Source organism: Salvelinus namaycush, chromosome 18 (assembly GCF_016432855.1).
Source record: "Salvelinus namaycush isolate Seneca chromosome 18, SaNama_1.0, whole genome shotgun sequence".
In the NCBI taxonomy this organism is placed as follows: domain Eukaryota; kingdom Metazoa; phylum Chordata; class Actinopteri; order Salmoniformes; family Salmonidae; genus Salvelinus; species Salvelinus namaycush.
Genome location: NC_052324.1, coordinates 36,295,514 through 36,321,516, shown reverse-complemented (window position 1 = coordinate 36,321,516; position 26,003 = coordinate 36,295,514). Strand labels below are relative to the sequence as shown.

At 41.2% G+C, this 26,003-nt stretch overlaps 1 protein-coding gene across 1 annotated transcript in view; it reads left to right on the top strand.

Annotated features, from left to right (window-relative positions):
- LOC120062839 (calcium-binding protein 7-like) overlaps nucleotides 1–25,578 on the top strand; it is a 57,442-nt gene extending 31,864 nt beyond the window's left edge. Inside the window, exons 2-5 of the mRNA XM_039012911.1 lie at nucleotides 19,293–19,436; nucleotides 19,880–19,992; nucleotides 22,387–22,537; nucleotides 25,451–25,578. Coding sequence (XP_038868839.1) covers nucleotides 19,293–19,436; nucleotides 19,880–19,992; nucleotides 22,387–22,537; nucleotides 25,451–25,578 — 536 coding nt within the window. The remainder of the gene's footprint in view (nucleotides 1–19,292; nucleotides 19,437–19,879; nucleotides 19,993–22,386; nucleotides 22,538–25,450) is intronic.
- Nucleotides 25,579–26,003: the final 425 nt, after the last annotated feature.

The following is a 26,003-nucleotide window of genomic DNA, read 5'->3' as shown; positions in this document are numbered from 1 at the left end:
GGACACCACGGAAGAAGCCACTGCTGTCCAAAAAAACATTGCTGCACTTCTGAAGTTCACAAAAGAGCACCTGGATGTTCCACAGCGCTACTGGTAAAATATTCTGTGGACAGATTAAACTAAGGTTGAGTTGTTTGGAAGGAACACACAACATTATATGTGAAGAAAACAAGGCACAGCACACCAACATCAAAACCGCATCCCAACTGTAAAGTATGGTGGAGGGAGCATCATAGTTTGGGGATGCTTGCTGCCTCAGGGCCTGGACAGCTTGCTATCATCAACAAAAAAATGAATTCCCAAGTTTATCAAGACATTTTCCAGGAGAATGTGAGGCTATCTGTCCGCGAATTGAAGCTCAACAGAAGTTGAGTGATGCAACAGGACAACGACCCAAAACACAGAAGTAAATCAACGACAAAATGGCTTCAACAGAAGAAAATATGCCTTCTGGAGTGGCCCAGTCAGAGTCCTGACCTCAACCCGATTGAGATGCTGTGGCATGACCTCAAGAGAGTGGTTCACATCAGACATTCCAAGAATATTGCTGAACTGAAACAGTTTTGTAAAGAGGAATGGTCCAAAATTCATCCTGATTGTTGTTTGAGGTTGGTTGAGGTTATTGCTGCCAAAGGATGGTCAACCAGTTATTAAATCCAAGGGTACACATACTTTTTGCATCCTGCACTGTGAATGTTTTCAAGGTGTGTTGAATAAAGACATGAAAATGTATAACTGTTTGTGTGTTATTAGTTTAAACAGACTGTTGTCTATTGTTGTGACTTAGATGAAGATAAGATCACATTTTATGACCAATTTATGCAGAAATCCAGGTAATTCCAAAGGGTTCACATACTTTTTCTTGCCACTGTGTAAAATGTTTACGTAAAAATATACATATTTTTAAAAGTAATTCTAGTGCCCGATTTCGGGGACTGTCAGCTTAAGAGGTTTTAAATAACAGCAGTGTATTAATAATGACACTGACAGCCTGCAAGGCTATTTTGATATGTCTGTTGCTCCCCTTCTAGATGCAGAGGAAACATTGACATCTCATAGCCTCAAGGTGATGGCTTGCTTTCCATTTCTGTGGAAATACTTGAGTGACTACAAATGAAGATATTTAAAGAATCCGGGATATGCTCAGTAGGCTAAGTCAGAAATGATGCACATTATGTTTGCCTGTGCAGAATTTGTGGGCGTTGTGGGGGTGTACTTTCAAGGGGTCAAACACCAACCGTCCGTTGGAAACACATGTTGCCATGGTGATGAGGACAACACGTGACAGTGACCAATCTTCATGGCAAAGATGTGTTGGCTGATTTTCATGTTCTCTGGGTGCAGGATGACCAAATACTCATACTGTACTGTACTCAAAGAGAAGAACTTGTTACTCCTGATTGTTGATCATCTAGCCAGCATCTCTTTAGACCACCACAAGGCTTTACTTCTCCCAATAAAAAACATACTGTATTCTTGTCCTTGCATACTGTATTTCACCTGTGGGCCTATAATATGTTAATAGTTTATCTCCATACAATATGGGGTAACAAAGAATCAGAGTGGAACTCCACCTTGCCTAAATAAATGTTAACCTTTTACTGCAGTGGGCTAAATCGGGGTCACACAGTATGCTTCTTGGTAGTCTTAAACAAATCTTGGTAGTCTTTGAAACAAAACTATACACCTCACACACATGGTTATCGGCTTAAAAATATTTGACACCTGTACCATGTCAGATATACACTACCGTTCATAAGTTTGGGGTCACTAGAAATGTCCTTGTTTATGAAAGAAAAGCAAATATTTTTGTCTATTAAAATAACATCAAATTGATCAGAAATACAGTGTGGACATTGTTAATGTTGTAAATGACTATTGTAGCTGGAAACGGATGATTTTTAATGGAATATCTACATAGGTGTACAGAGGCCCATTATCAACAACCATCACTCCTGTGTTCCAATGGCATTTTGTGTTAGCTAATCCAAGTTTATAATTTTAAAAGGCTAATTGATCACTAGAAAACCCTTTTGCAATTATGTTAGCACAGCTGAAAACTGTTGTCTGATTAAAGAAGCAATAAAACTGGCCTTCTTTAGACTAGTTGAGTATCTGGAGCATCAGCATTTGTGAGTTCGATTACAGGCTCAAAATGGCCAGAAACAAATAACTTTTTTCTGAAACTCGTCAGTCAATTCTTGTTCTGAGAAATGAAGGCTATTCCATGTGAGAAATTGCCAAGAAACTGAAGATCTCGTACAACGCTGTGTACTACTCTCTTCGCAGAACAGCACAAACTGCCTCTAACCAGAATAGAAAGAGGAGTGGGAGACCCCGGTGCACAACTGAGCAAGAGGACAAGTACATTAGAGTTTCTAGTTTGAGAAACAGACACCTCACAAGTCCTCAACTGGCAGCTTCAGTAAATAGTACTTGCAAAACACCAGTCTCAACGTCAACAGTGAAGAGGCGACTCCGGGATGCTGGCCTTCTCGGCAGAGTTCCTCTGTCCAGTGTCTGTGTTCTTTTGCCCAACTTAATCTTTTATTTTTATTGGCCAGTCTGAGATATGGCTTTTTCTTTGCAACTTTGCCTAAAAGGCCAGCATCCCTGAGTCGCCTCTTCACTGTTGACATTGAGACTGATGTTTTGCAGGTACTATTTAATGAAGCTGCCAGTTGAGGACTAACCAAGTATTGTAAACAGGTGTCGGTAGAATAGGATTGTCTAAAACCGAACTGAAGGTAATACAAAATGTTATTGTCATCAATGTACTTTATGATCTGTTCATGGAGTGCTCTTTCTAAAACCTGACAACACACTCAAGATTGACACTGGTCTGTACTTCCCTTGTTCAACTTGTTCAACATTCTGATGGAATACAATGTGGGCCAGATAAAGGAATGCCTCTGAATTTCATAGAGCTGCTAGATAGTAGCTGTCAGTTAAGGTAGGGTTAAATCTTTTATTTCCCCTTTGATCGATTGCAGAGATGGACTGTGTACACTTTATTTCCTGTGAAATGAACTGTGATGAGTTTTGGAGGTTGAACGTTTTTCAATCAAAAGAAAGAAACCACCCTAATTGGATGATATTGTGTCTCAGTTGAATGAAAAGTAATTTGATCTTCACTGGATATATAGAAGCATATACAGTATACTTATTTTATATTATGAAAATATATAGACTGTTGTGCAGTTATCATTATCCCACCCTGTTGTTGCCCTTCATAAGATCAGTGTGGTATAAACATAATGGATGTTTAATAAATAGTTTGAATACATTTAGGAAAAACTTTTTGGACAGCTTTGTTTATATGCGTAGCAGAACATTAGATTTTTGCATTTGACCTTTTTGGGTGTTCTCATGGTTTTAGCCTGAAGGATATAGAGAGACTCAGTTTGATTTCTGGAGAGATTATTTGAGCACACAGCTTTGAAGAGGGAGGGGAAATGGAGAAAAGAGGAGTTAGATCAATGACTCAGTATATTCCACAGAAAGAGGATGAACACTAACACAAAGATTCATCTTACAGCTAGCTATACACTGGAGCGGCTGCATTCAGTATTCTTATAGATGAAGGAACTCTATGCTTTATTGACTTCTTGTCCACTTTAGCCCTCTTTGTAACGCAGTTGTTGAGGGGTAATATACAGTGCCAGGTGAAAGTGTACACACCCCTTTCACGGTCTTCACATTTTGCTGCCTTAAAATTAAATTAAAGTATTAATTTAGATGTTTTTCTCTACGGATCTACACAACCAACTCCACATGTTCAAAGTAAAAGAATGTTATAGAAGAACCCCTCCCCAAAAAACTGATGAGGTCTTGATTGCATGTCTTCACACCCAGTAGTTAAGACTTAGTGGAAGAACTTGACAGCCATTACAGCTGTGAATCATTTGGAATATGATTCTACCAGCTTTGCACAATTCACTCCATTGTTTTTTGTCAAAATTGGTCAAGCTCAGTAAATTTGGTTAGGTATCAGTGATGGACAGCAATATTCAAACCTTGTCTCTGATTTTCAAGCAAATTTAAGTAGGACTGACACTAGTAGGACTGACACCCAGGAACACTCAACACCTATTGGAAAGACATTCTGGTGTGGCTTTGACATACTGCAAGCATTTTTGTAAATGTATCGCTGAAAAATAACTATCAGACTTAGGCGGGTTTTCCTCTCAATTTTTACATGGGCTTTGGTCTTTTCATATTTCTTTTGATCCCAACAAACTTCCCAGTCCCTGCCGGTGACAAGCATACCCATAACATGATGCTGCCACCACAATACTTGAAAATACAGAGGGTTTCACTTTGTGTTGTGTTGTATTGCATTTGACTCAAACCTGCAGTTTTTCTGTTAGGCCAAAAAGTTAATGTCTTTGCCACGTTGTCTTGCAGTATTACTTAACAGCCTTGTTGTAAACAGAATGCATGATTTGGAGTGGATATTTTTTTAAACAAGCTTCCCTGTTTTCACTCTGTCATACAGGCCAGTAACGCAGAGTGAATGCAATGATGTTGATCCCTTTATATTTTGTAGTATTTAGGTGTTAGCATCATGTTAGGGTATTTTTTATTTAACATTTATTTTTACAGGGAAGACATATTGAGACCTAGGTCTCTTTTTGAAATGCGCCTTGTATGGTACAACATAAATATACACATTAGACACAATATATATATATACAGTGGGGAGAACAAGTATTTGATACACTGCCGATTTTGGAGGTTTTCCTACTTACAAAGCATGTAGAGGTCTGTAATTTTTATCATAGGTACACTTCAACTGTGAGAGACGGAATCTAAAACAAAAATCCAGAAAATCACATTGTATGATTTTTAAGTAATTAATTTGCATTTTATTGCATGACATAAGTATTTGATACATCAGAAAAGCAGAACTTAATATTTGGTACAGAAACCTTTGTTTGCAATTACAGAGATCATACGTTTCCTGTAGTTCTTGACCACGTTTGCACACACTGCAGCAGGGATTTTGGCCCACTCCTCCATACAGACCTTCTCCAGATCCTTCAGGTTTCGGGGCTGTCGCTGGGCAATACGGACTTTCAGCTCCCTCCAAAGATTTTCTATTGGGTTTAGGTCTGGAGACTGGCTAGGCCACTCCAGGACCTTGAGATGCTTCTTACGGAGCCACTCCTTAGTTGCCCTGGCTGTGTGTTTCGGGTCGTTGTCATGCTGGAAGACCCAGCCACGACCCATCTTCAATGCTCTTACTGAGGGAAGGAGGTTGTTGGCCAAGATCTCGCGATACATGGCCCCATCCATCCTCCCCTCAATACGGTGCAGTCGTCCTGTCCCCTTTGCAGAAAAGCATCCCCAAAGAATGATGTTTCCACCTCCATGCTTCACGGTTGGGATGGTGTTCTTGGGGTTGTACTCAACCTTCTTCTTCCTCCAAACACGGCGAGTGGAGTTCAGACCAAAAAGCTCTATTTTTGTCTCATCAGACCACATGACCTTCTTCCATTCCTCCTCTGGATCATCCAGATGGTCATTGGCAAACTTCAGACGGGCCTGGACATGCGCTGGCTTGAGCAGGGGGACCTTGCGTGCGCTGCAGGATTTTAATCCATGACGGCGTAGTGTGTTACTAATGGTTTTCTTTGAGACTGTGGTCCCAGCTCTCTTCAGGTCATTGACCAGGTCCTGCCGTGTAGTTCTGGGCTGATCCCTCACCTTCCTCATGATCATTGATGCCCCACGAGGTGAGATCTTGCATGGAGCCCCAGACCGAGGGTGATTGACCGTCATCTTGAACTTCTTCCATTTTCTAATAATTGCGCCAACAGTTGTTGCCTTCTCACCAAGCTGCTTGCCTATTGTCCTGTAGCCCATCCCAGCCTTGTGCAGGTCTACAATTTTATCCCTGATGTCCTTACACAGCTCTCTGGTCTTGGCCATTGTGGAGAGGTTGGAGTCTGTTTGATTGAGTGTGTGGACAGGTGTCTTTTATACAGGTAACGAGTTCAAACAGGTGCAGTTAATACAGGTAATGAGTGGAGAACAGGAGGGCGTCTTAAAGAAAAACTAACAGGTCTGTGAGAGCCGGAATTCTTACTGGTTGGTAGGTGATCAAATACTTATGTCATGCAATAAAATGCAAATTAATTACTTAAAAATCATACAATGTGATTTTCTGGATTTTTGTTTTAGATTCCGTCTCTCACAGTTGAAGTGTACCTATGATAAAAATTACAGACCTCTAAATGCTTTGTAAGTAGGAAAACCTGCAAAATCGGCAGTGTATCAAATACTTGTTCTCCCCACTGTATATATATACACTAAATACCAAAACACAGATATGGTAAGCACAAATAAAACCTCACATATCACCCAGAAAAACAACTACATTCTTCCACAAATAATCCGGACGATGCTGGGCCAAGTGTGCGCCTCCCTATGGGACTCCCAATCAAGGCCGGTGGTGATGAATCCTGTACTTGAACGAGGGTCTTAGTGAAGCCTCTAGCACTGAGATGCAGTGCCTTATAGACCAGTGCTCCCCTCGGGAGACTTAACCAATCCTGTGAACGTGTTAAGAAACTTAGGTGTCTTTACTTCAACAGCAAAGTTAGATGAGACAGAAGTTTATGAAGTAGGGCCTTGTAAACAAAAAGGGAGTAATGTAGAGATCTACGGGTCTTTAGCGAAGTCCAGGCAACTTTTTGATACAGGATTCAGTGATGAGGATCAAAACTGTCACCTGTAACAAAACAAAGGGCACTATGGGAGATGGCATCCAAAGGTTTTTAAGAGTAGTATCGGCTGCACTTTGATAAACAATATCACCATAGTCAAGAATCCTTTTAGAATTTGTCAATTGTTTGAATATTTGGGGAGCCCAAGTAGGCTCCTTTCCAGCAGACGATGGGTTAAGGATGTCATACTGTAGCTGTTTAAAAATAGTCAGCAGAGCCACACGCATCCACACGTGCAGGAATGAGCACAGGCACATACCTGCACATCCTCACCCACACAAACACGCACGCACGCACACAGTCAGGAACGAACACGCACAAGCACACGCACACACACACACACACAAACACAGTGAAGAGGTGTTTTGGTTGGAAGTATCGATTTTTAGGGGCCTTACATAAAGACATGGTTGGTCTGCAGCAATTACTGATGTGAGGGAGTCGTCCTGGCAGATGGGAGCTTGACTGGAGGAGTACATCACACACACACTCACACACTCACGCACACACAGGCTCTGACTGACTGGAGAAGTTCTCTGGCTCTGAAGCATGGATAGGAGCCCAGGATTAAAGGAGTGTGTGTGTGTGTGTGTGTGTGTGTGTGTGTGTGTGTGTGTGTGTGTGTGTGTGTGTGTGTGTGTGTGTGTGTGTGTGTGTGTGCGTGTGCGTGTGCGTGTGCGTGAGAGTGAATGTGTGTGAGAGTGAATGTGTGTAGAGGAACCCAGGATTCTAGGAGTGGGTATTTCCTCTCCTCACCACTTTACTAAGCTCTCACAAAGCCACTGCAGCTAGTAATGACAAAGTTAATAACTAAACTCAAGGCAACAATTTTACTTTAGGAAATGGATGTCTCAAAGACAATCCATATTTTCTGTGCAGTGGGCTTTTATTCAGGAATGAAGATTGTTCAACCATTTCATTATTTGTTCTCTAAAATGTTTTTGAAGTGTATGGGATTGACCATAAACCTTTGATCAAGGTATTCCATTTGGTGTATTCGGCAGGATGTTTCTTGTTTAGTCCAATCCTGCTACATGTTTTGTTGACTGTGGTCTTTCCGTCCATGTGGGCGCAATCAACAAACCTCCTCCACCATGTTACTGAGAGTGTGACTTAGCATTATCTGAATTGCGAGCCAAAATCACCTTAAATATAAGATCAATCCAGGTCCACAGAAAATGTTCAGATATGAAGTTTCCTTTGAGTCTCATGTGAATGTTGTTGCTATCCCAAAGTAACTTACTTCAACTGTTTGGTTCCCAAGTACTTTGTATATGATCAAATAGTGACTTGTGAGCTGTAACGATACACTGTTTATGGCTTTCTATTTTAGTCCTATTGATTTACAGTAATGTAGGGAAAAGAAGCCTGGAACACCTTTCTCTTGTGAGGCTAAACTTTAAAGGAGTTTCTCCAGATCTCCACTCCATCAAGCTCCTAGGGGACTGTACATAACGGCATGTTTGAAGCACCTTCTTACATCAAAGGAAATGCCACTCGGTACAAATATATTTGTTTATTATGTCTTCAATGGCGGCACACACTCCCAGAGAAAGGAGGCCACTCTGAAGCTCACCGAACCGAGCAGGAACAAATGAAAGAAAAGGGAACAAACACGGGTCAGTTTAAAGAGGGTCAGACAGATACAGAAAAGCTGCGGCACCAAGGAAACAGTATCTGAACGAGGCCAAGAGCATCAATGCTTATTCACTTGATCCGTGTCATTAGGGAGTGCTAATTAAGCAATAATGCCTAAGGGGGTGTGGTATAGGGCCATTATACCACGGCTAAGGGCTGTTCTTATGTATGACGCATAGCTGAGGTCTTAGTCGTGGTATATTGGCCATATACCACAAACCCCCGAGCTGCCTTATTGCTATTATAAACTGGTTACCAACTTAATTAGATCAGTATAAAAAAATGTGTTGTCAGCCAATCAGCATTCAGTGCTTGAACCACCAAGTTTATAATGCATCTTAAATCGTCTCCATGCCCTAAAGGTTGTACTGTAACCTCCATTTTGTCCAGTTTTTGACCATGTGCTGACTATTGCCTCAGGTTGTATTGTGCAGATATACCCTAAACAGCTTTGTAAAAGGTGAACCACTTTAGAGTAGTCTTTGTCTTTTACGGTCCTCTTCATGGTAATATGTGAGTCACAGTTATATTTGAAACTGGTGGAAATGTCCTTATAACTGGTGTGCTTCTTCATGATCGTTTGAACAGGAATCTTTTTATTTCTGTTTCCGATATTAAGGTCCCCCTCATTTAATCGCTGATCATATTCGTATGAGATTCATTAGAGAGCTTGACAGAAGGACTGTGAGTTGTGTGTCATGTGGCCATAAAACTAAATGACATCGGCAGGATTATGATTTACCAAATTCCACTTGAAGAGTGCATGCTATATTATACATAGTCTTATTTTTATTTATTTAGTTTTGATTTTTTTTACACATACTTATTTATTTGTTTCAAATAGGACAATCAACAGTTACATAAATAAAATATAAAATGTATGTTTTTCACCCCCCCAACCCCAAAACAAAGACAAAAACATAACAAGAACCAACATTAACAACAGATAATAGTCCAATAGTCAAAATAAACAAATAATAATATGCAGTCGCAGATAATGCAGATTATGCTTCAACTATAGCCAATATTCACAACCAAAAAGAGAGAAAATATACAGATTCCAATATACAATTCCAAATGCTTCTACAATGTCACCGTTTTACAGAAATTCAAAAACAGATTCCAATGAACACTTTCTTTTTCACTATATAAGTACATTTTTCAAGAGCTTGACATTAATTATTTTAACCAATGACGAGTGGGAACTGACATACTTCCAGTGGAGAGCATTTGAACGTCTAGCTCGTAATAGACAGAGGTCAACTGTTTTCTTTTCTCTCCTATGTAAAGACAAATTCTCTGACAAAAAATGTAAGATGCAAAATGTAGGGATTATTGGTATTGGGGTAAAGGTCATCTCAGAGATGTAGCGCAGAACTGAGCTCCCAAACCTTTATATCTCAGCACACTCCCATAAGCAATGATACAAGGTTCCTACTGTAGATGCATGTTACTTTTAAAACACAGGTCTTGGATTTTAGGGTCAAACTAGGGAAGCTTAACAAGGGTGATATACATGTATGTTCTAATTTTCCAATTGTTTTGCAACAATTTCCGGCGAGTGTTTAGTGTCTGTATCTGAGCTCTAGAGCATATCATACCCCAGTCCCCTTCGGAAATATCTTCTTCCATATCTTGTATCCACTGAAGTATCTTACTATCAGAGTTGTCTTTTTGAGTAGCTACCATTTTCCCATATAGTAATGTCATGTGACCTCTCCCATAACACATATCAACAGAGAACATTTCTAAAGTGGTCAAATGAGGTTGTAGGGCAGATTGTTTTGGACTGGAAAAAATAAAGCTTTTCAATTGTAAGTATTTGAAAAAATGCACTTTAGTTCTTCAAACGACATGAGCCCTTTTTCATTGTATAAGTCCATTACTTTAACAATACCTTTTCTTTCCCATTCTTTAAACCCCAAGTCATTTTTATCAGGTGTGAAATTGTCTTTGCCCCAAAATTGGTGTACAACTGGATAATACAGGGGATTCACACAATATTGCTGTACTTCGTGCCATATAGATAGGTTGTTTTTACCAAAAGGATTAGTAGTGTTCTTCTTAGTTTCTTAAAGGGAGCAGAGTACAAATATCCATCCAAAGTTAAGTCTTTCGTGGATAAGATTTCAGTCTGCAGCCAGGGTAAGTATGGTTCCTTGGAAAACCAAAACATTGCAGCCCTCAGTTGTGGAGACCAGTAATGCCACTGTAGGTTTGGAAGTTTTAACCCCCCTCTGTCTTAGGGCAAATAAATAAGAGAAAGTCTAAGCCTTGGTTTTCTGTTGCTCCAGATAAAATGTTAGTATCTTTCTGATCTTTGGAAAAAATTAAGGTGGTGGAGCCAGAGGAATTGATTGAAATAGATAAAGATATTGAGTCAGAATATTCATGTTAATTATATTTATTCTACCAATAATAGATTAGGCTGTAATGATGTCCATCTGTTGATGGATTTTGTTACACTCGTTACCATGGGTTCATCATTTGTTGAACTCAAGGAGCTAATTTCTGATGTGATTTTAATACCAAGATATGTAAAACCTTGTTCTGTATTCTTAATGAAATGCTGTTATTTCTTTCTACTCTGCAAGTGGAGTGATCTAGATGAGGATCAAGAATGCAATTAAAATCCCCTGCCATTAGGACTTTACCAGGAAGGGAGGCTATACTATGAATAGAAAGAAATTCTCAAATAATTTGAGATTATTATCATTAGGAACATATACATTAACCAGATTAATACGTTCATTCAAAAGAGTTTCCTGTATCAAAATGTATCTACCCAGTTGTATCAGTTATAATATTTTCCATTTGAAATGGAACAGATTTTTTAATTAAAACCATAATACCATGAGAATGAGAGGAGAAACAGGATGCCATCACTTGTGCTTGCAATCTCCTGCATACTTTAATTAGCCTATCCTTCAACAAGTGAGTTTCTTGTAGGAACACAATAGATTAGTAATAAACTGTTTAAGCTTGGATAGTTTATCAACTCCACGGACATTCCACAAAGTAAATTTCAGTTTTGCATTTGAAGTCATATAACTAAAGATATGAACATGGAATAAGCAGAGTATAAACGCATTTCTAAAATATGTTTAGTAACCACAAGCACTGCATGAGTATTTTGTAGTGAGGAAAATATGTAAAGATCTGTTGAAACAAAAAACCTAAAACTTTCCTAACAGTAAAACACTGAACCCCATTCCCCTGGCTCCCTAACCGAGACACTCAAAGCTTCCCCTCCCACATCCTCCTAATCGTAAAGTGTAGCCTGGTTGACAACTGATCCAGTAAAGGGAGCAGTCTAATCTAAGTGACGCTAAACAAAACAAAGTGTCTCCTGCCTTCTCTCGAATATTATTCCTCACGAACCAAACAAAAGGCATACCTAGCAACATGCTATGCGACATGCTTAAGTGCTAATGTCCGAGAAGCCGATGCTTGGAAGATATATTGGCATGTGTGTTGTTAGGCCCAAACACTGGCCTTAAGGCATTATCACTTTTATACAACAGGTTACCAACATGTTCAAGTAATGATTGACATATTTGAATAAAAACTTTATTTTGATATATTTATTCATGCTATTTCATCCTTCCACAATATATAGTCCCGACACAAATGTAGGGTTGCTACCCAAGCCGGCTGGTCTATCGGTTCGGTTGCCAGAGACGTGACCCAATCGTTCAGTATTTTTGTTCTTTATCTATGGACGCAACCCAGTTGTTCGTTCTAAATGTTCCATCGCCGTGCTGGCTGGCAATGTTCTTATCTGTTGGTTGCTACCTAGCCAACTACGGGTAACTTACAGTCCCGTCAACAAGTGCAGCCAGAATAACAGCAAAGTAGCTGTATTTGCATTTGTTTAAGCTGTTTTCTAGTGATATTTATTTGGAAACATCCATAACAATGAGCTAATGAGGCACGATTTTATCTGGCATAGAAAATGTGCTCACTTGTCAAGACTGTTATTCAGAGGAGTTATTATTCGCTTAAATGTTATGCTAGCTAGCTGCCAACAAATTGGCTAACGTTAGTTTGCTAGCTTGTAACCAGTCACATAATCCATGGTGGTTTAATTCTCCGAAGTCCAGGGTGGTGATAAACTTCACAGCGGTGATAAACTTCACAGCAGCAAACACGACTAGAAAGAAGAATCACGTTATACATCACAGATGAATGCCAAGGCTTGAGAGGGAGATTCAAACTCGTGTGACCGTCCATTGTACGTCAGACGTAGTTTAGTTGGGAAAGCTATTCCATAGGCAATGTTGGGGGATGGACCTGAGCTGGCGTTTAACCCAGTCGTAGCCTTTTATTTTTTGGTGCTGGTCCGCTGATATGTCAGAGAAGAACATGATCTCTTGGTCCCCGTACATCACCTTACCCTTGGCTCTGGCTTTCCACAACAGTCAGACTTTGTCTTGAAAGTTGAGAAACTTCATGATAAGGACTTGGGCCTTTAGGAGCTGGAAGCCAATGGGCTCTTTCAACGCACAGGGGGTCCGAAAAGATGTCCGGCCCCAATGCCTGGGCAGCCATTTCTCAAGTGATGCAACTGCATCAACATTTTTCACTTTTCGGGTAGATCAACCAGTTTCAAATTTTACCTCGTGTGGTGGTTCTCGAGCGAGCTTAGTTTTGAAGTAATGTCGGCCACCTGTTTTTCCAACTTTTCGGTCGTTGTTTTGACAGTGACTACAGTAACTTCCACCATGCTAATGCGTTCCTCTGCTTTGTCAAAGCGCGTGGAGTTAAGGTAAAGTTCACTAATTCACTAATTCCTGTTACAACACTTTCGAGTTTGTTGGAAAAGTTCGCCCTCATGGAAGAGATTGCTTCCAAGACCCCTTTGCACTGATTCTGGTTTTGGATATGCCTGTAATTTTAGCCGAAGTTGGCTGGAGAACTAGGAGTTAGGAGTTTGTTTTGATTTATTTGATTAATGTTAATAGATGTCTTGTGCTGACAAGTATTGGCAATGGTGGCAAATATACAGTCAATGTCCAGTTTGTTAGGTACCCAGTTTATGAAAATGGTTTGCCCTTACAGACAGAGACACGTGGCCGTGGCTTGCTATATAAAGCAGGCCGATAGGCATCAAGGCATTCAGTTACTGTTTGATTGAACATTAGAATGGACAAAATGAGTGACCTAAGCGATTTTGACGGTGGTATGTTTGTCAATACCAGGTGCGCTGGTTTCAGTTTTGCAGAAACAGTTGGTCTCCAGGGCTTTTCACACACGACAGTGTCTAGAGTTTATTGAGAAGGAAAGGGGGATACCTAGTCATTTGTACAACTGAATGCCTTCAACTAAAATGTGTCTTTTACATTTAACCCAACCCTCTGAATCAGAGAGGTGTATGGGGGGGGGGGGGGGGTTGCCTTAATTAATCCGCAGCACAGTAGGTTTACTGCCTTGGGGGAAGAATGTTTTTTTTTTACCTTGTCAGCTTGGGGATTCGATCTAGGAACCTTTCGATAACTGGCCCAATGCTCTAACCACTGGGCTACTCGCCACCCGAATGGTGCTATAACCAAAAAACATCCAGTAAGGGGCATCCCTGTGGGGGAGAACAGTTAGTTGATGACAAGTTGAAGGAGAATGGAAAGAATCGTTCAAGCTAACAGACGGTCCACAAACAGGCAAATATTGGTACAGTATGACACTGCTGTGCAGAACGACATCTCTGAACACACAACTTGTCGGTCCTTGTCACGGATGGGCTATTGCAGCAGACGACCACAGCGGGTTCCACTCCTATCAGCTAAAAACAAGAAAAAGCAGCTCCAGTGGGCACGCGATCACCAACACTGGGCAATTACGGAGAGGAAAAACATTGCCTGGTCTGACGAATCCCAGTTCCTGTTGTGCCATGCTGATGGCAGAGTCAGGATTTGGCGTAAGCAGGATGAGTCCATGGCCCCATCCTGCCTGGTGTCAATGGTACAGGCTGGTGGCAGTGGTGTAATAATGTGGGGAACACGTTAGGCCCCTTGACTACAAAAGGAAGCACAGCACAGAGCTGCCCAGTGACATGAGCCTACCAGACGAGCTAAATCACTTCTATGCTCGCTTCGAGGCAAGCAAAACTGAGGCATGCATGAGAGCATCAGTTGTTCTGGACGACTGTGTGATCACGCTCTCCGTAGCCGACGTGAGTAAGACCTTTAAACAGGTCAACATTCACAAGGCTGCAGGGCCAGACGGATTACAAGGACATGTGCTGCCGGCATGTGCTGACCAACTGGCAGGTGTCTTCACTGACATTTTCAACATGTCCCTGATTGAGTCTATAATACCAACATGTTTCAAGCAGACCACCATAGTCCCTGTGCCCAGGAACACTAAGGCAACCTGCCAAAATGTCTACAGACCCATAGCACTCACGTCCGTAGCCATAAAGTGCTTTGAAAGGCTGGTAATGGCTCACATCAACACCATTATCCCAGAAACCCTAGACCCACTCCAATTCGCATACCGCCCAATCAGATCCACAGATGATGCAATCTCTATTGCACTCCACACTGCCCTTTCCCACCTGGACAAAAGGAACACCTATGTGAGAATGTTATTCATTGACTACAGCTCAGCGTTCAATACCATAGCGCCCTCAAAGCTCATCACTAAGCTAAGGATCCTGGGACAAAACACCTCCGTCTGCAACTGGATACTGGACTTGGTGAGGGTAGGTGAGGTGAGGGTAGGTAGCAACACATCTGCCACACTGATCCTCAAAACTGGAGCCCCTCAGGGGTGCGTGCTCAGTCCCCTCCGGTACTCCCTGTTCACCCACGACTACGTGGCCAGGCACGACTCCAACACCATCATTAAGTTTGCTGAAGACACCATAGTGGTAGGCCTGATCACCGACAACGACGAGACAGCCTATAGGGAGGAGGTCAGAGACCTGGCCGGGTGGTGCCAGAATAACAACCTATCCCTCAACGTAATCAATACTAAGGAGATGATTGTGGACTACAGGAAAAGGTGGACCGAGCATGCCCCTATTCTCAACGACGGGGCTGTAGTGGAGCAGGTTGAGGGCTTCAAGTTCCTTGGTGTCCACATCACCAACAAACTAGAATGGTCCAAACACACCAAGATAGCCGTGAAGAGGGCACGACAAAGCCTATTCCCCCTCAGGAAACTAAAAAGATTTGGCATGGGTCCTCAGATTCTCAAAAGGTTCTACAGCTGCAACATCGAGAGCATCCTGACTGGTTGCATCACTGCCTGCTGCGGCAACTGCTCGGCCTCTGACCGCAAGGCACTATAGAGGGTAGTGCGTACGGTCCAGAACATCACTGAGGCAAAGCTGCCTGCCATCCAGGACCTCTACACCAGGCAGTGTCAGAGGAAGGCCCTAAAAATTGTCAAAGACCACACCCACCCCAGTCATAGACTGTTCTCTCTACCATGGCAAGCGGTACTGGAGTGCAAAGTCTCGGACCAAAAGGCTTCTCAACAGTTTTTACCCCACAAGCCATAAGACTCCTGAACAGGTAATCAAATGGCTACCCGGACTATTTTCATTGTGTGCCACCCCGACGCCTCTTTTACGCTGCTGCTACTCTCTGTTTATCATATATGCATAGTCACTTTAACTATACATTCATGTACATACTACCTCAATTAGCCCGACCAACTGGTGCCCCCGCACATTGGCTACCCAGACGATCTGCATTGTGTCCCGCCACCCAACACCCGCCAACCCGTCTTTTACGTTACTGCTACTCTCTCTTTATCGTATATGCATAGTCACTTTAACCACACCTACATGTACATACACTACCTCAATCACCCTGTCTAACCGGTGCCTGTATATAGCCTCGCTACTGTTATTGGTTAGAGCCTGTAAGTAAGCATTTCACTGTAAGGTCTACCTGTTGTATTCGGCGCACGTGACAAATAAACTTTGTTTTGATACCAATTGATCAACTTTTCCATATCCCAAAGATTTCAGGCTGTTCTGGAGGCAAAGGTGGGTGTACCTAATAAACTGGCCACTACGTGTAAATTGTCATTAGTTGTTATGATGTAACTCTCTTATAGTTCATAGCCCATTGTAAGAGATATAGACCTTCTAAAACGGTGCTGGCACCTTCTCTAAGAGTCTCGCCCCTCCTGAGAGGCAGCGTTTGAGCTTTTCAGTGGAATAGGGCTCTGCTCAGCTGAAGAGCTGTTTATACAGCAAACACCAGAAAAAGATGGAGTGAGGGACCTCAGGTGGATTTGGAGGTGTTGTTAATAGGATCGGAAGCAGCTGGGGTGGCCATGAGGTGGGGAAATGTCATTCTGCTCCACCTTGTAAATTGTGTGTCACATTGTAATCCATGATAGTCAAGTGCCCCTGTCCCTGAAGCAGATGGGCATCCATTCCGTTCTGCGCCTTGAAAATAATACTACACTATTTCCTAAAGCATTGGCATCACCTCATGTATACACAACACATTCTGTCTTCATTCATCCGTCTCACATTTTGGTTTTCTTTCTTGCCCAAAATATTTGTCAAAATGAGTCAGGGGTTTATTTTGGCCACGGACATGCCCACATATCCCTATTCTGACACCCCACTACATCAATGCAACAGCAAATGTTATTTACTACACCGCATGTCACTAACAATAAGCTACAGAGTGAATGAAGTACATTTTATTATGATAATTCATTATACTTAGTGATAGGTACATCTACTCATTCCTGCTTTCTCTAATCACTTGAATGAATATATACAATTGTCCCTTATGTATTCAATTATAGATTTATTCAATGTCATTCAAATTCAAACGGGGGTCCATATCTTTTTTTTTTACATAGGCATGTTTGCAGTCACCTATTTTCCACCTGCAAATGTTATCTAGAATGTAATCTCACAGAGCTACATTTCATTTCCATAAGGCTTACACTGACTTAACACATCTAATATCATACATAATTATGTTAACAATGTGTTTTGTGATTCTTGGCTACTGCAAAAGCAATCACAGTAGATACCGGAGCAGATTCATCCCAGATCTACCCATCATCAAGTGTAGGGAAGATTGTTCATCATCACCTGAACCAGTTTCCTGTATGCTAGATCTTTTACAATCAGTAATTGACTGGCCGACGGTCTACAACGCATATGAATGATGGGATTTGGTCACTCGTAAGGAAAGGGGCTTTTGAGCTGTGGGGGAAGTTTTTTAAGGACGGACCTGGTCAGTATGCTCAGATAGGAAGAGGCAAAATGAGAGGGCTCACTCTTGCCAAAATCTGTCCAGAATATGCCCAATCCGTTTCTATGGGCTTAGTATGCAGACCTAAGCTTTTCGCCTGCCTTGCTGCCTTTGGGACAACGACTCCCATTGTTAGGGCGGAGACATGAATATCTCTTCATTATACAGATCTCTGGTATGCTTTAGATTAGTTTAAATTTAAATAACTATTGGAAAAGCCAACATTTCCTCTTCTTAGGTTTCTGTCATACATTTTTGTCCTGAAGTGACCTTTTACATACAGTAACGTAGTTCATTTTTTAACGAATGCATTTTGGTCTGTCAAAATGGCCACAGTGGCTCTCTTAAAACTTCTCTAGGGTAGGGGGCAGCATTCGGAATTTTGGATGAAATGCATGCCCAAATTAAACTGCCTGCTTCTCGGGCCCAGAAGATATGATATGCATATAACTGGTAGATTTTGATAGAAAACACTCTAAAGTTTCCAAAACTGTTAAAATAGGGTCTATGAGTATAACAGAACTGATTTGGTAGGCGAAAACCTGAGAAAAATCCATTCAGAAAGTAGTTATTTCTTTGGTTTTGTAGTTTTCTATTCAATGCCATTACAGTATCCATTGACTTAGGACTCAAATTGCAGTTTCTATGCCTTCCACTAGATGTCAACAGTCTTTAGAAATTGTTTCAGGCTTGTATTCTGAAAAATGAGGAAGTAAGAGCAGTCTGAATGAGTGGACCCTAAAGTGTCACAGAGCTTTTTCATGCGCGAGACGGAGAGAGTGCGTTTCTTGTTTACCTTTTAAATTGACAACGTTATTGTCCGGTTGAAATATTATTGATTATTTAGGCTAAAAACAACCTGAGGATTGAATATAAACATTGTTTGACATGTTTCTATGAACTTTACGGATACAATTTGGATTTTTTTGTCTTCCTGTTTTGACTGCATTTGAGCCTGTGGATTACTGAAGAAAACGCGCAAACAAAACGGAGGTTTTAGGATATAAAGAGACTTTATCAAACAAAAGGAACATTTATTGAGTAAATGAATGTCTGCTGAGTGCAACCATATGAAGATCATCAAAGGTAAGGGATTAATTTTATCTCTATTTCTGACTTGTGTAACTGTTCTACTTGGCTGGTTACTGTTTGTAATGATTTGTCTAATGGGCTATGTTCTCAAATAATCGTAAGGTATGCTTTCGCCCATAAAGCATTTTTTAAATCTGACACCGTGGTTGGATTCACAAGAAGTTAATCTTTAAAACTATGTAAAATATGTTTTGTTTTCAGAATTTTTATAATGAGTATTTCTGTATTTGAATTTGGCGCCCAGTAGTTTCACTGGCTGTTGAAGAGGTGGGACGCTAACGTCTCACGTACCCAAGAGAGGTTTTAAGATCCAATCTATACACTGTGAAAGTGAATGCGCCATTTGTTCACCTCACATCACTTTATCCCTTGGAGACCTATGATCGCTATTGGAGAAAAAAAACTAAAATTCATTTAAATGTTCTGTTTTTTTCATCGTCTTTAGTGCATCCGCTACATTCGTTGGTAGAGATTGACCAGTCACTTGTGTAGCATATTTAAAACCTTATTTTTGGAATTGATTTAGTTATTTAGTGCTTAGGCACACGACACAGGTAGGCTGATTCTATAACACTTCTCTGTGTTGTCTTCTTCACAGAGATCCGCGAGGCGTTCAAGGTATTTGACCGTGATGGGAATGGCTTCATCTCGAAGCAAGAGCTGGGCATGGCCATGAGGTCTCTGGGGTACATGCCCAATGAGGTGGAGCTGGAGGTCATCATACAGAGACTGGACATGGACGGTGAGATAGACACACGCACACACACAAAGACACACGCATACGCGCACGCACGCACACGCACACACAGACAGACAGACACACAGACAGACAGACACACACACACACACACACACACACACACACACACACACACACACACACATGCACGTACACTGACACTGATGTACCCACGTACATGGACACACACACAGGCATGCACACAGACATGCACACATTCACGCATTTACGACACAGACGGGCGCTCACACCCACCAACCTGAACACACCCACACACACACACACACACACACACACACACACACACACACACACACACACACACACACACACACACACACACACACACACACACACACACACACACACACACACACACACACACACACACACACACACACACACACTAGCATACCAGGTGTCATCAAAATTCCTGTCATCAACAGGTGATGGTCAGGTGGATTTCGAAGAGTTTGTCACTCTCCTCGGACCCAAGCTGACAGCCGCCGGAATGCCAGACAAGTTCCACGGAACAGACTTTGACTCTGTGTTCTGGAAGGTAAGTAATCATAAACCGCTTCCTTCCTGCTTATTACAACTGACAAGCTACAAAAGCTTCTGGGTGATTAGGATGTTATGCTATACTGTAACTGTCATCTATTGCACCATTTATCCATCGCATGGAGACTTTGTGACTTGAAAGGAAAACAAATGTAATTCCCAGATTCAGTGGAGGGTTGATAAGGCAGTGACCCCTCGTGAGTAATGATGCTTTTGTTTGGTTAGCTTTTGGAAACGTTAGCTTGCGCATACAACTTTCCCCCGACATCACACTTATACATTGTAATTTTTGATTTACCTGATATAGTCGGATGGCTAGCATTCGATGTCTGCGGAGGTGTTGTCTTCAAGCCAATCATAATTGACTGTATCGCACGATAACTGAAAACACAACTGTGGGACGAACGAGTGGCACATTTCCGGGCAAGAGCAGTCCATTTAAAATCCATTCATTCTTCCCTCACCCCTTGCCCTGCGAGTGTCAACTCGTCAGACATCATGATACGTCATCAGAAGTGTCCACTTAATTTGAGGGCTGAGCGGAGAGTGTGTGACTTTTATGTGTTTGGAATGCAACCTTAGTATTTACTTAGTCCTTAGTATTCTTAGTAATGTTCTTTTGTCAGAACTGTGTCCTTCCTTCCTGACTTTCAACAACCACCCCCACCCATTTTATACACTAGTCTTACGATCGAATGAAGTAAAATCAATTTAGATTAAATCAGGTTTTTACTGTGTGACAGTTTCTCAGATAATTACCCTCCATATTGACAGTAGTAGGAGTTAACAAGTATTTAGAGACTGATTCAGAGTCAGACTTGTGTTTGCAATATCTATGCAGTGTCTTTGTATACAATCCAGATTCTAGAACAAACTCATATCTTATTGTGTGTGCCCCTCCCGCCCTAAAAAAAAATACATATAAAATTTACATTTTCACATGTGAAATAGCTGTTTTCACATGCTGAGCTAAAATTTCACTTGACACCATATTTTCACGTGTATTAAATTTTTTATTCACATGTTAACACCAACTTTTCATATGTGATAACAAAAACATGTCTTCACCTAACGTGAATTGCAGTTGCACATGTGAAATGTGTGCTTGGCCTTATTAAAATCGGTTATGCAGTTTCACGTGACAAACGTTCTTATGTGAAAATCGCATATTGACATGTGAAAACAATCACATGTAAAAACAATCACATGTAAAAACAATCACATGTAAAAATCTCATTTGCAGTGTCACATGTTCAAAAACTCCACTTGAAAAACAATAACATGTGTAAATCAAACTTCAGTTTCACATGCTAAGAAAACTGGGTGCCCTTATTTATACTGTTTACAATGTTAAAATTAACTGATTTAATCTGAAATTAATTTTCTGTAATTCTTGTGCACACATTTTTTATTGCTTTCAAAATACACTGAAAACATCCAACATACATAATATTTACAGCCAAAAACAACTATGCAATGTCAAAACAAGTTGACATTGAGGTTAAAGAAAGTTTTGCTAACCATTACTTTGAACAAAATCAAGATGTAAATATTTTTGTAATGCTTTTTGCATAAATAATCTTAAATTACAGCTCAATTTGAGCAAATTCCAAATTTGCGATTAATGGTAATTAATCACAGAAAAACCTGCAGTAAATTCAAGTACATTTGATACCCATAGTTAAAATGTACATTAAAATATGAAGATACACATGTGAAAATGTAGAGGGCATGAGTCGGTCATGGTTGCTCATGGTGACGTGATGAGGTAGTCTCGCCTGCGACTTCAAAATTAGTTTTGGCCCTCTTGGTCTAATGGTCAAGACGTTGGCTTCTCCCATGGGCTCTAATCCCGCCTGCTACAAAAGCACACATATGAAACTCATGATGTGAAATGTTGGGAGACCACACATGTCTGAGTAATATGAGAAATCCATGTGAATATTCACACGTGTCCAAAAAAAAAAGTATGTTTTTCCCACGTGACATTTGTTAAGTGATTTGTTCACATGTGAAAGATTAATGTGAAACATCACAGGTGCCTGAAAACCACATCTGACTTGAAAATGTCACGTTTTTTATTTGAAGGGGAGGTCTATGGCAGTGTACTGTATGCTCAAAAGAATTGAATCCCTAAGTCCAGACAGTCATACAGTATGCCACATGCATCAATGGGCAGTGTTGTGTTGTTATCTCTGGCTAAAATCTCCAGGATCACTTAGCTTACCATCCCCAAATACAAAACATTGTATAAACTAAAATCGGCCATAGAACAGTAGCTCATTGTAGTGACATCAGTTCCTGTGTGTGTGCATGTGGTGTGTGTGTGTGTGTGTGTGTGTGTGCGTGCGTGTATGTGTCTGTGTGTACGTGTGTGTGTGTGTGTGTCCAGACTGACATGCAGAAGCTGACGGTAGAGGAGCTGAAGAGGCTGCTGTACGATACATTCTCCGACCACCTTACCATGAAGGATATCGAGAACATCATCATGACCGAGGAGAGCCACATAGCGAACCCAGGGGCCTGCCAGGTGGATATAGACAGTAAGGAACCCTATAGTACACACTTTATAGTATACATGTTATAGTACACACTTTGTAGTACACACTGTATAGTACACACTTTGTAGTACACACTTTGTAGTACTACACCTTGTAGTACACACTTTGCAGTAGAGACTTTAACGTGTCTCAGGTTAATATGGACAGGTGGAGACCTATTGTACACTTTGATGCACTTCCAGTATAATAGTTTTATTGAGAAAGACATCTGTGCTGAACAAAAACATAAACACGACATGTAAAGCGTTGGTCCCATGATGCATGATAAAATATCCCAGAAATGTTCCATACATACAAAAGGCTTATTTCTCTAAAATGTTGTGCACAAATGTGTTTATATCCCTGTTAGTGAGCATTTCTCATTTGCCAAGATAATCCATCCACCTGACAGGTGTGTCAAGAAGCTGAATAAACAGATTACATACTGTAGGTGCACCGTGTGCTGCGGACAATATAAGGCCACTCTAAAATGTGCCGGTTTGTCACAAAACACAATGCCACAGATGTCTCAAGGTTTGAGGGAGCATGCAGTTGGCATGCTTACTGCAGGAATGTCCACCAGAGCTGTTGCAAGAGAATTGACTGTCCATTTCTCTACGATAAGCCACCTCCAACATCGTTTTAGAGACTTTTGTCGGGAAAAACTCATTCTGATTTTCTGGGCCTGGTTCCCCAGTGGGTGGGTCTGGCTCCCAAGTGAGTGGGCCTATGCCGTCCAAGGTCCACCTATGGCTGCACCACTGACCAGTCTTGTGAAATCCATTAGAGATTAGAGAGATTAGAGCCTAATGAATTTATTTCAATTGACTAATTTCCTTATATAAACTGTAACCCAGTAAAATTGTTGAAATTGTTGCATGTTGCATTTATATTTTTGTTCAGTGGATTAACTGAGAGGGAGTGAAAGGTGAGAGATATGCAGAGTGGAAGTGGTGGAAAAATGCGAAGCCCGGAGTTGGCTACATTGCCTATACAGTGGCTTGCGAAAGTATTCACCCCCCTTGGCATTTTTTCCTATTTTGTTTCCATTACAACCTAGAAAAATGGATTTGTATCATTTGATTTACACAACATGCCTACCACTTTAAAGATGCAAAATATTTTTTCTTGTGAACCAACAAGAAATATGACAAAAAAACTGAAAACTTGGGCGTACATAACTATTCACCCCCCCAAAGTCAATACTTTGTAGAGACACCTTTTGCAGCAATTACAGCTGCAAGTCTCTTGGGGTTTGTCTCTATAAGCTTGGAACATCTTGCCACTGGGATTTTTGCCCATTCTTCAAGGCAAAACTGTTCCAGCTCCTTCAAGTTGGATGGGTTCCGCTCTTATACAGCAATCTTAAAGTCATACCACAAATTCTCAATTGGATTCAGGTCTGGGCTTTGACTAGGTCATTCCAAGACATTTAAATGTTTACTCTTAAACCACTCAAGTGTTGCTTTAGCAGTATGCTTAGGTTCATTGTACTGCTGGAAGGTGAACCTCTGTCCAAGTCTAAAATCTCTGGAAGACAAACAGGTTTCCCTTAAGAATTTCCCTGTATTTAGTGCCATCCATGATTCCTTCAATTCTGACCAGTTTCCCAGTCCCTGCCGATGAAAAACATGCTTCACTGTGGGGATGGTGTTCTCGGGGTAATGAGAGGTGTTGGGTTTGCGCCAGACATAGCGTTTTCCTTGATAGCTAAAAACCTACATTTTAGTCTCATCTGACCAGAGTACCTTCTTCCATATGTTTGGGGAGTCTCCCACATGCCTTTTGGCAAACATCAAATGTGATTGCTTATTTCCTTCTACAAGCAATGGCTTTTTTTTCTGGCCACTCTTCCATAAAGCCCAGCTCTGTGGAGTGTAGGGCTTAAAGTGGTCCTATGGACAGATACTCCAATCTCCGCTGTGGAGCTTTGCAGATTTGCAGCTCCTTCAGGGTTATCTTTGGTCTCTTTGTTGCCTTTCTGATTAATGCCCTCCTTGCCTGGTCTGTGAGTTTTGGTGGTCGGCCCTCTCTTGGCAGGTCTGTTGTGGTGCCATATTCTTTCCATTTTTTAATAATTGATTTAATGGTGCTCTGTGGGATGTTCAAAGTTTCTGATATTTTTTTTATAACCCAACCCTGATCTGTACTTCTCCACAACTTTGTCCCTGACCTGTTTGGAGAGCTCCTTGGTCTTCATGGTGCCACTTGCTTGGTGGTGTTGCAGACTCTGGGGCCTTTCAGAACAGGTGTATATATGCATAGATCATGTGACAGATCATGTGAGACTTAGATGGCACACAAGTGGACTTCATTTAACTAATTATATGACTTCTGAAGGTAATTGGTTGCACCAGATCTTATTTAGGGGCTTCATAGCAAAGGGGGTGAATACATATGCATGCACCACTTTTTCATAGTTTTTTATTTTTATGTAATTTTTTTCACCAATTTGGACTATTTAGTGTATGTCCATTACATGAAATCCAAATAAAAATATTTTTAAATTACAGGTTGTAATGCAACAAAATAGGAAAAATGCCAAGGTTGATGAAAACTTTTGCAAGGCACTGTACACCAAACTCCTGAACATACTCTACTTGATCATGCTTCTCAGGTGCCAATGCATTGGTTAACTTGTTTGGAGCTAACTGAAATCAGAGCTGTAATCTAGGTAATTATGTATCGTACACACTGGTGTAAAAACACATCTCCAAGCAGTATTCATCCGTAATAATTGTGTTCAGATACTTGTACATTTGGAGATGAGATTACAATGTAACTTGCCTCCGGTATCAGATATGTGCAGAGCATCAAAAGAGATTTTATTCAAAAGACTCACAGGTGCATGTCTCTCCTTCTTCATAATCTCTCACTTTCCCCCTTCTCCTCTTGTCTCCTTTCCCTGTCAAGCAGCTAGTCCAACGCAGCAAGTCAAGCAGACGTGTGTACGCAAGAGCCTGATATGTGCTTTTGCCATCGCTTTCATCATCAGCGTCATGCTTATCGCAGCCAATCAGGTGCTTCGGAGCGGCATGAAGTAGGCGGGGACGTTCATGGCCTCCTAGCCCTCTGAAAGAGACTGCTGTAAGACACCTGGACAAATGACTGAGAAAAAACAGCTCAACAACAACAGACAATTAATCCACCATCTAAATAAACTGACAGAAAGGCATGGCTCTCATCCAAATGACTTCATGGGCATATTTCCCAACATGCTCCTTTATCTCCTTTCTGAATGGAACCCATTGAGACCCTTAACTATGGTGGCCTGGAGGGTTGACCATCATCTGTGCATGAAGTGCATGGATTTAACCAGTCGTCTCTTGAAACATTTGTAGAGGTTATTATCAGTGTATATCCATATGACTGTGTAACAAACAGAGGTGTGTCATTATTAACTTATGGTGAACCAACTGTGACCAACTTTGTTAATAGGGTCGCGGGTCAAGGGGTCAGTGGCGGGAAT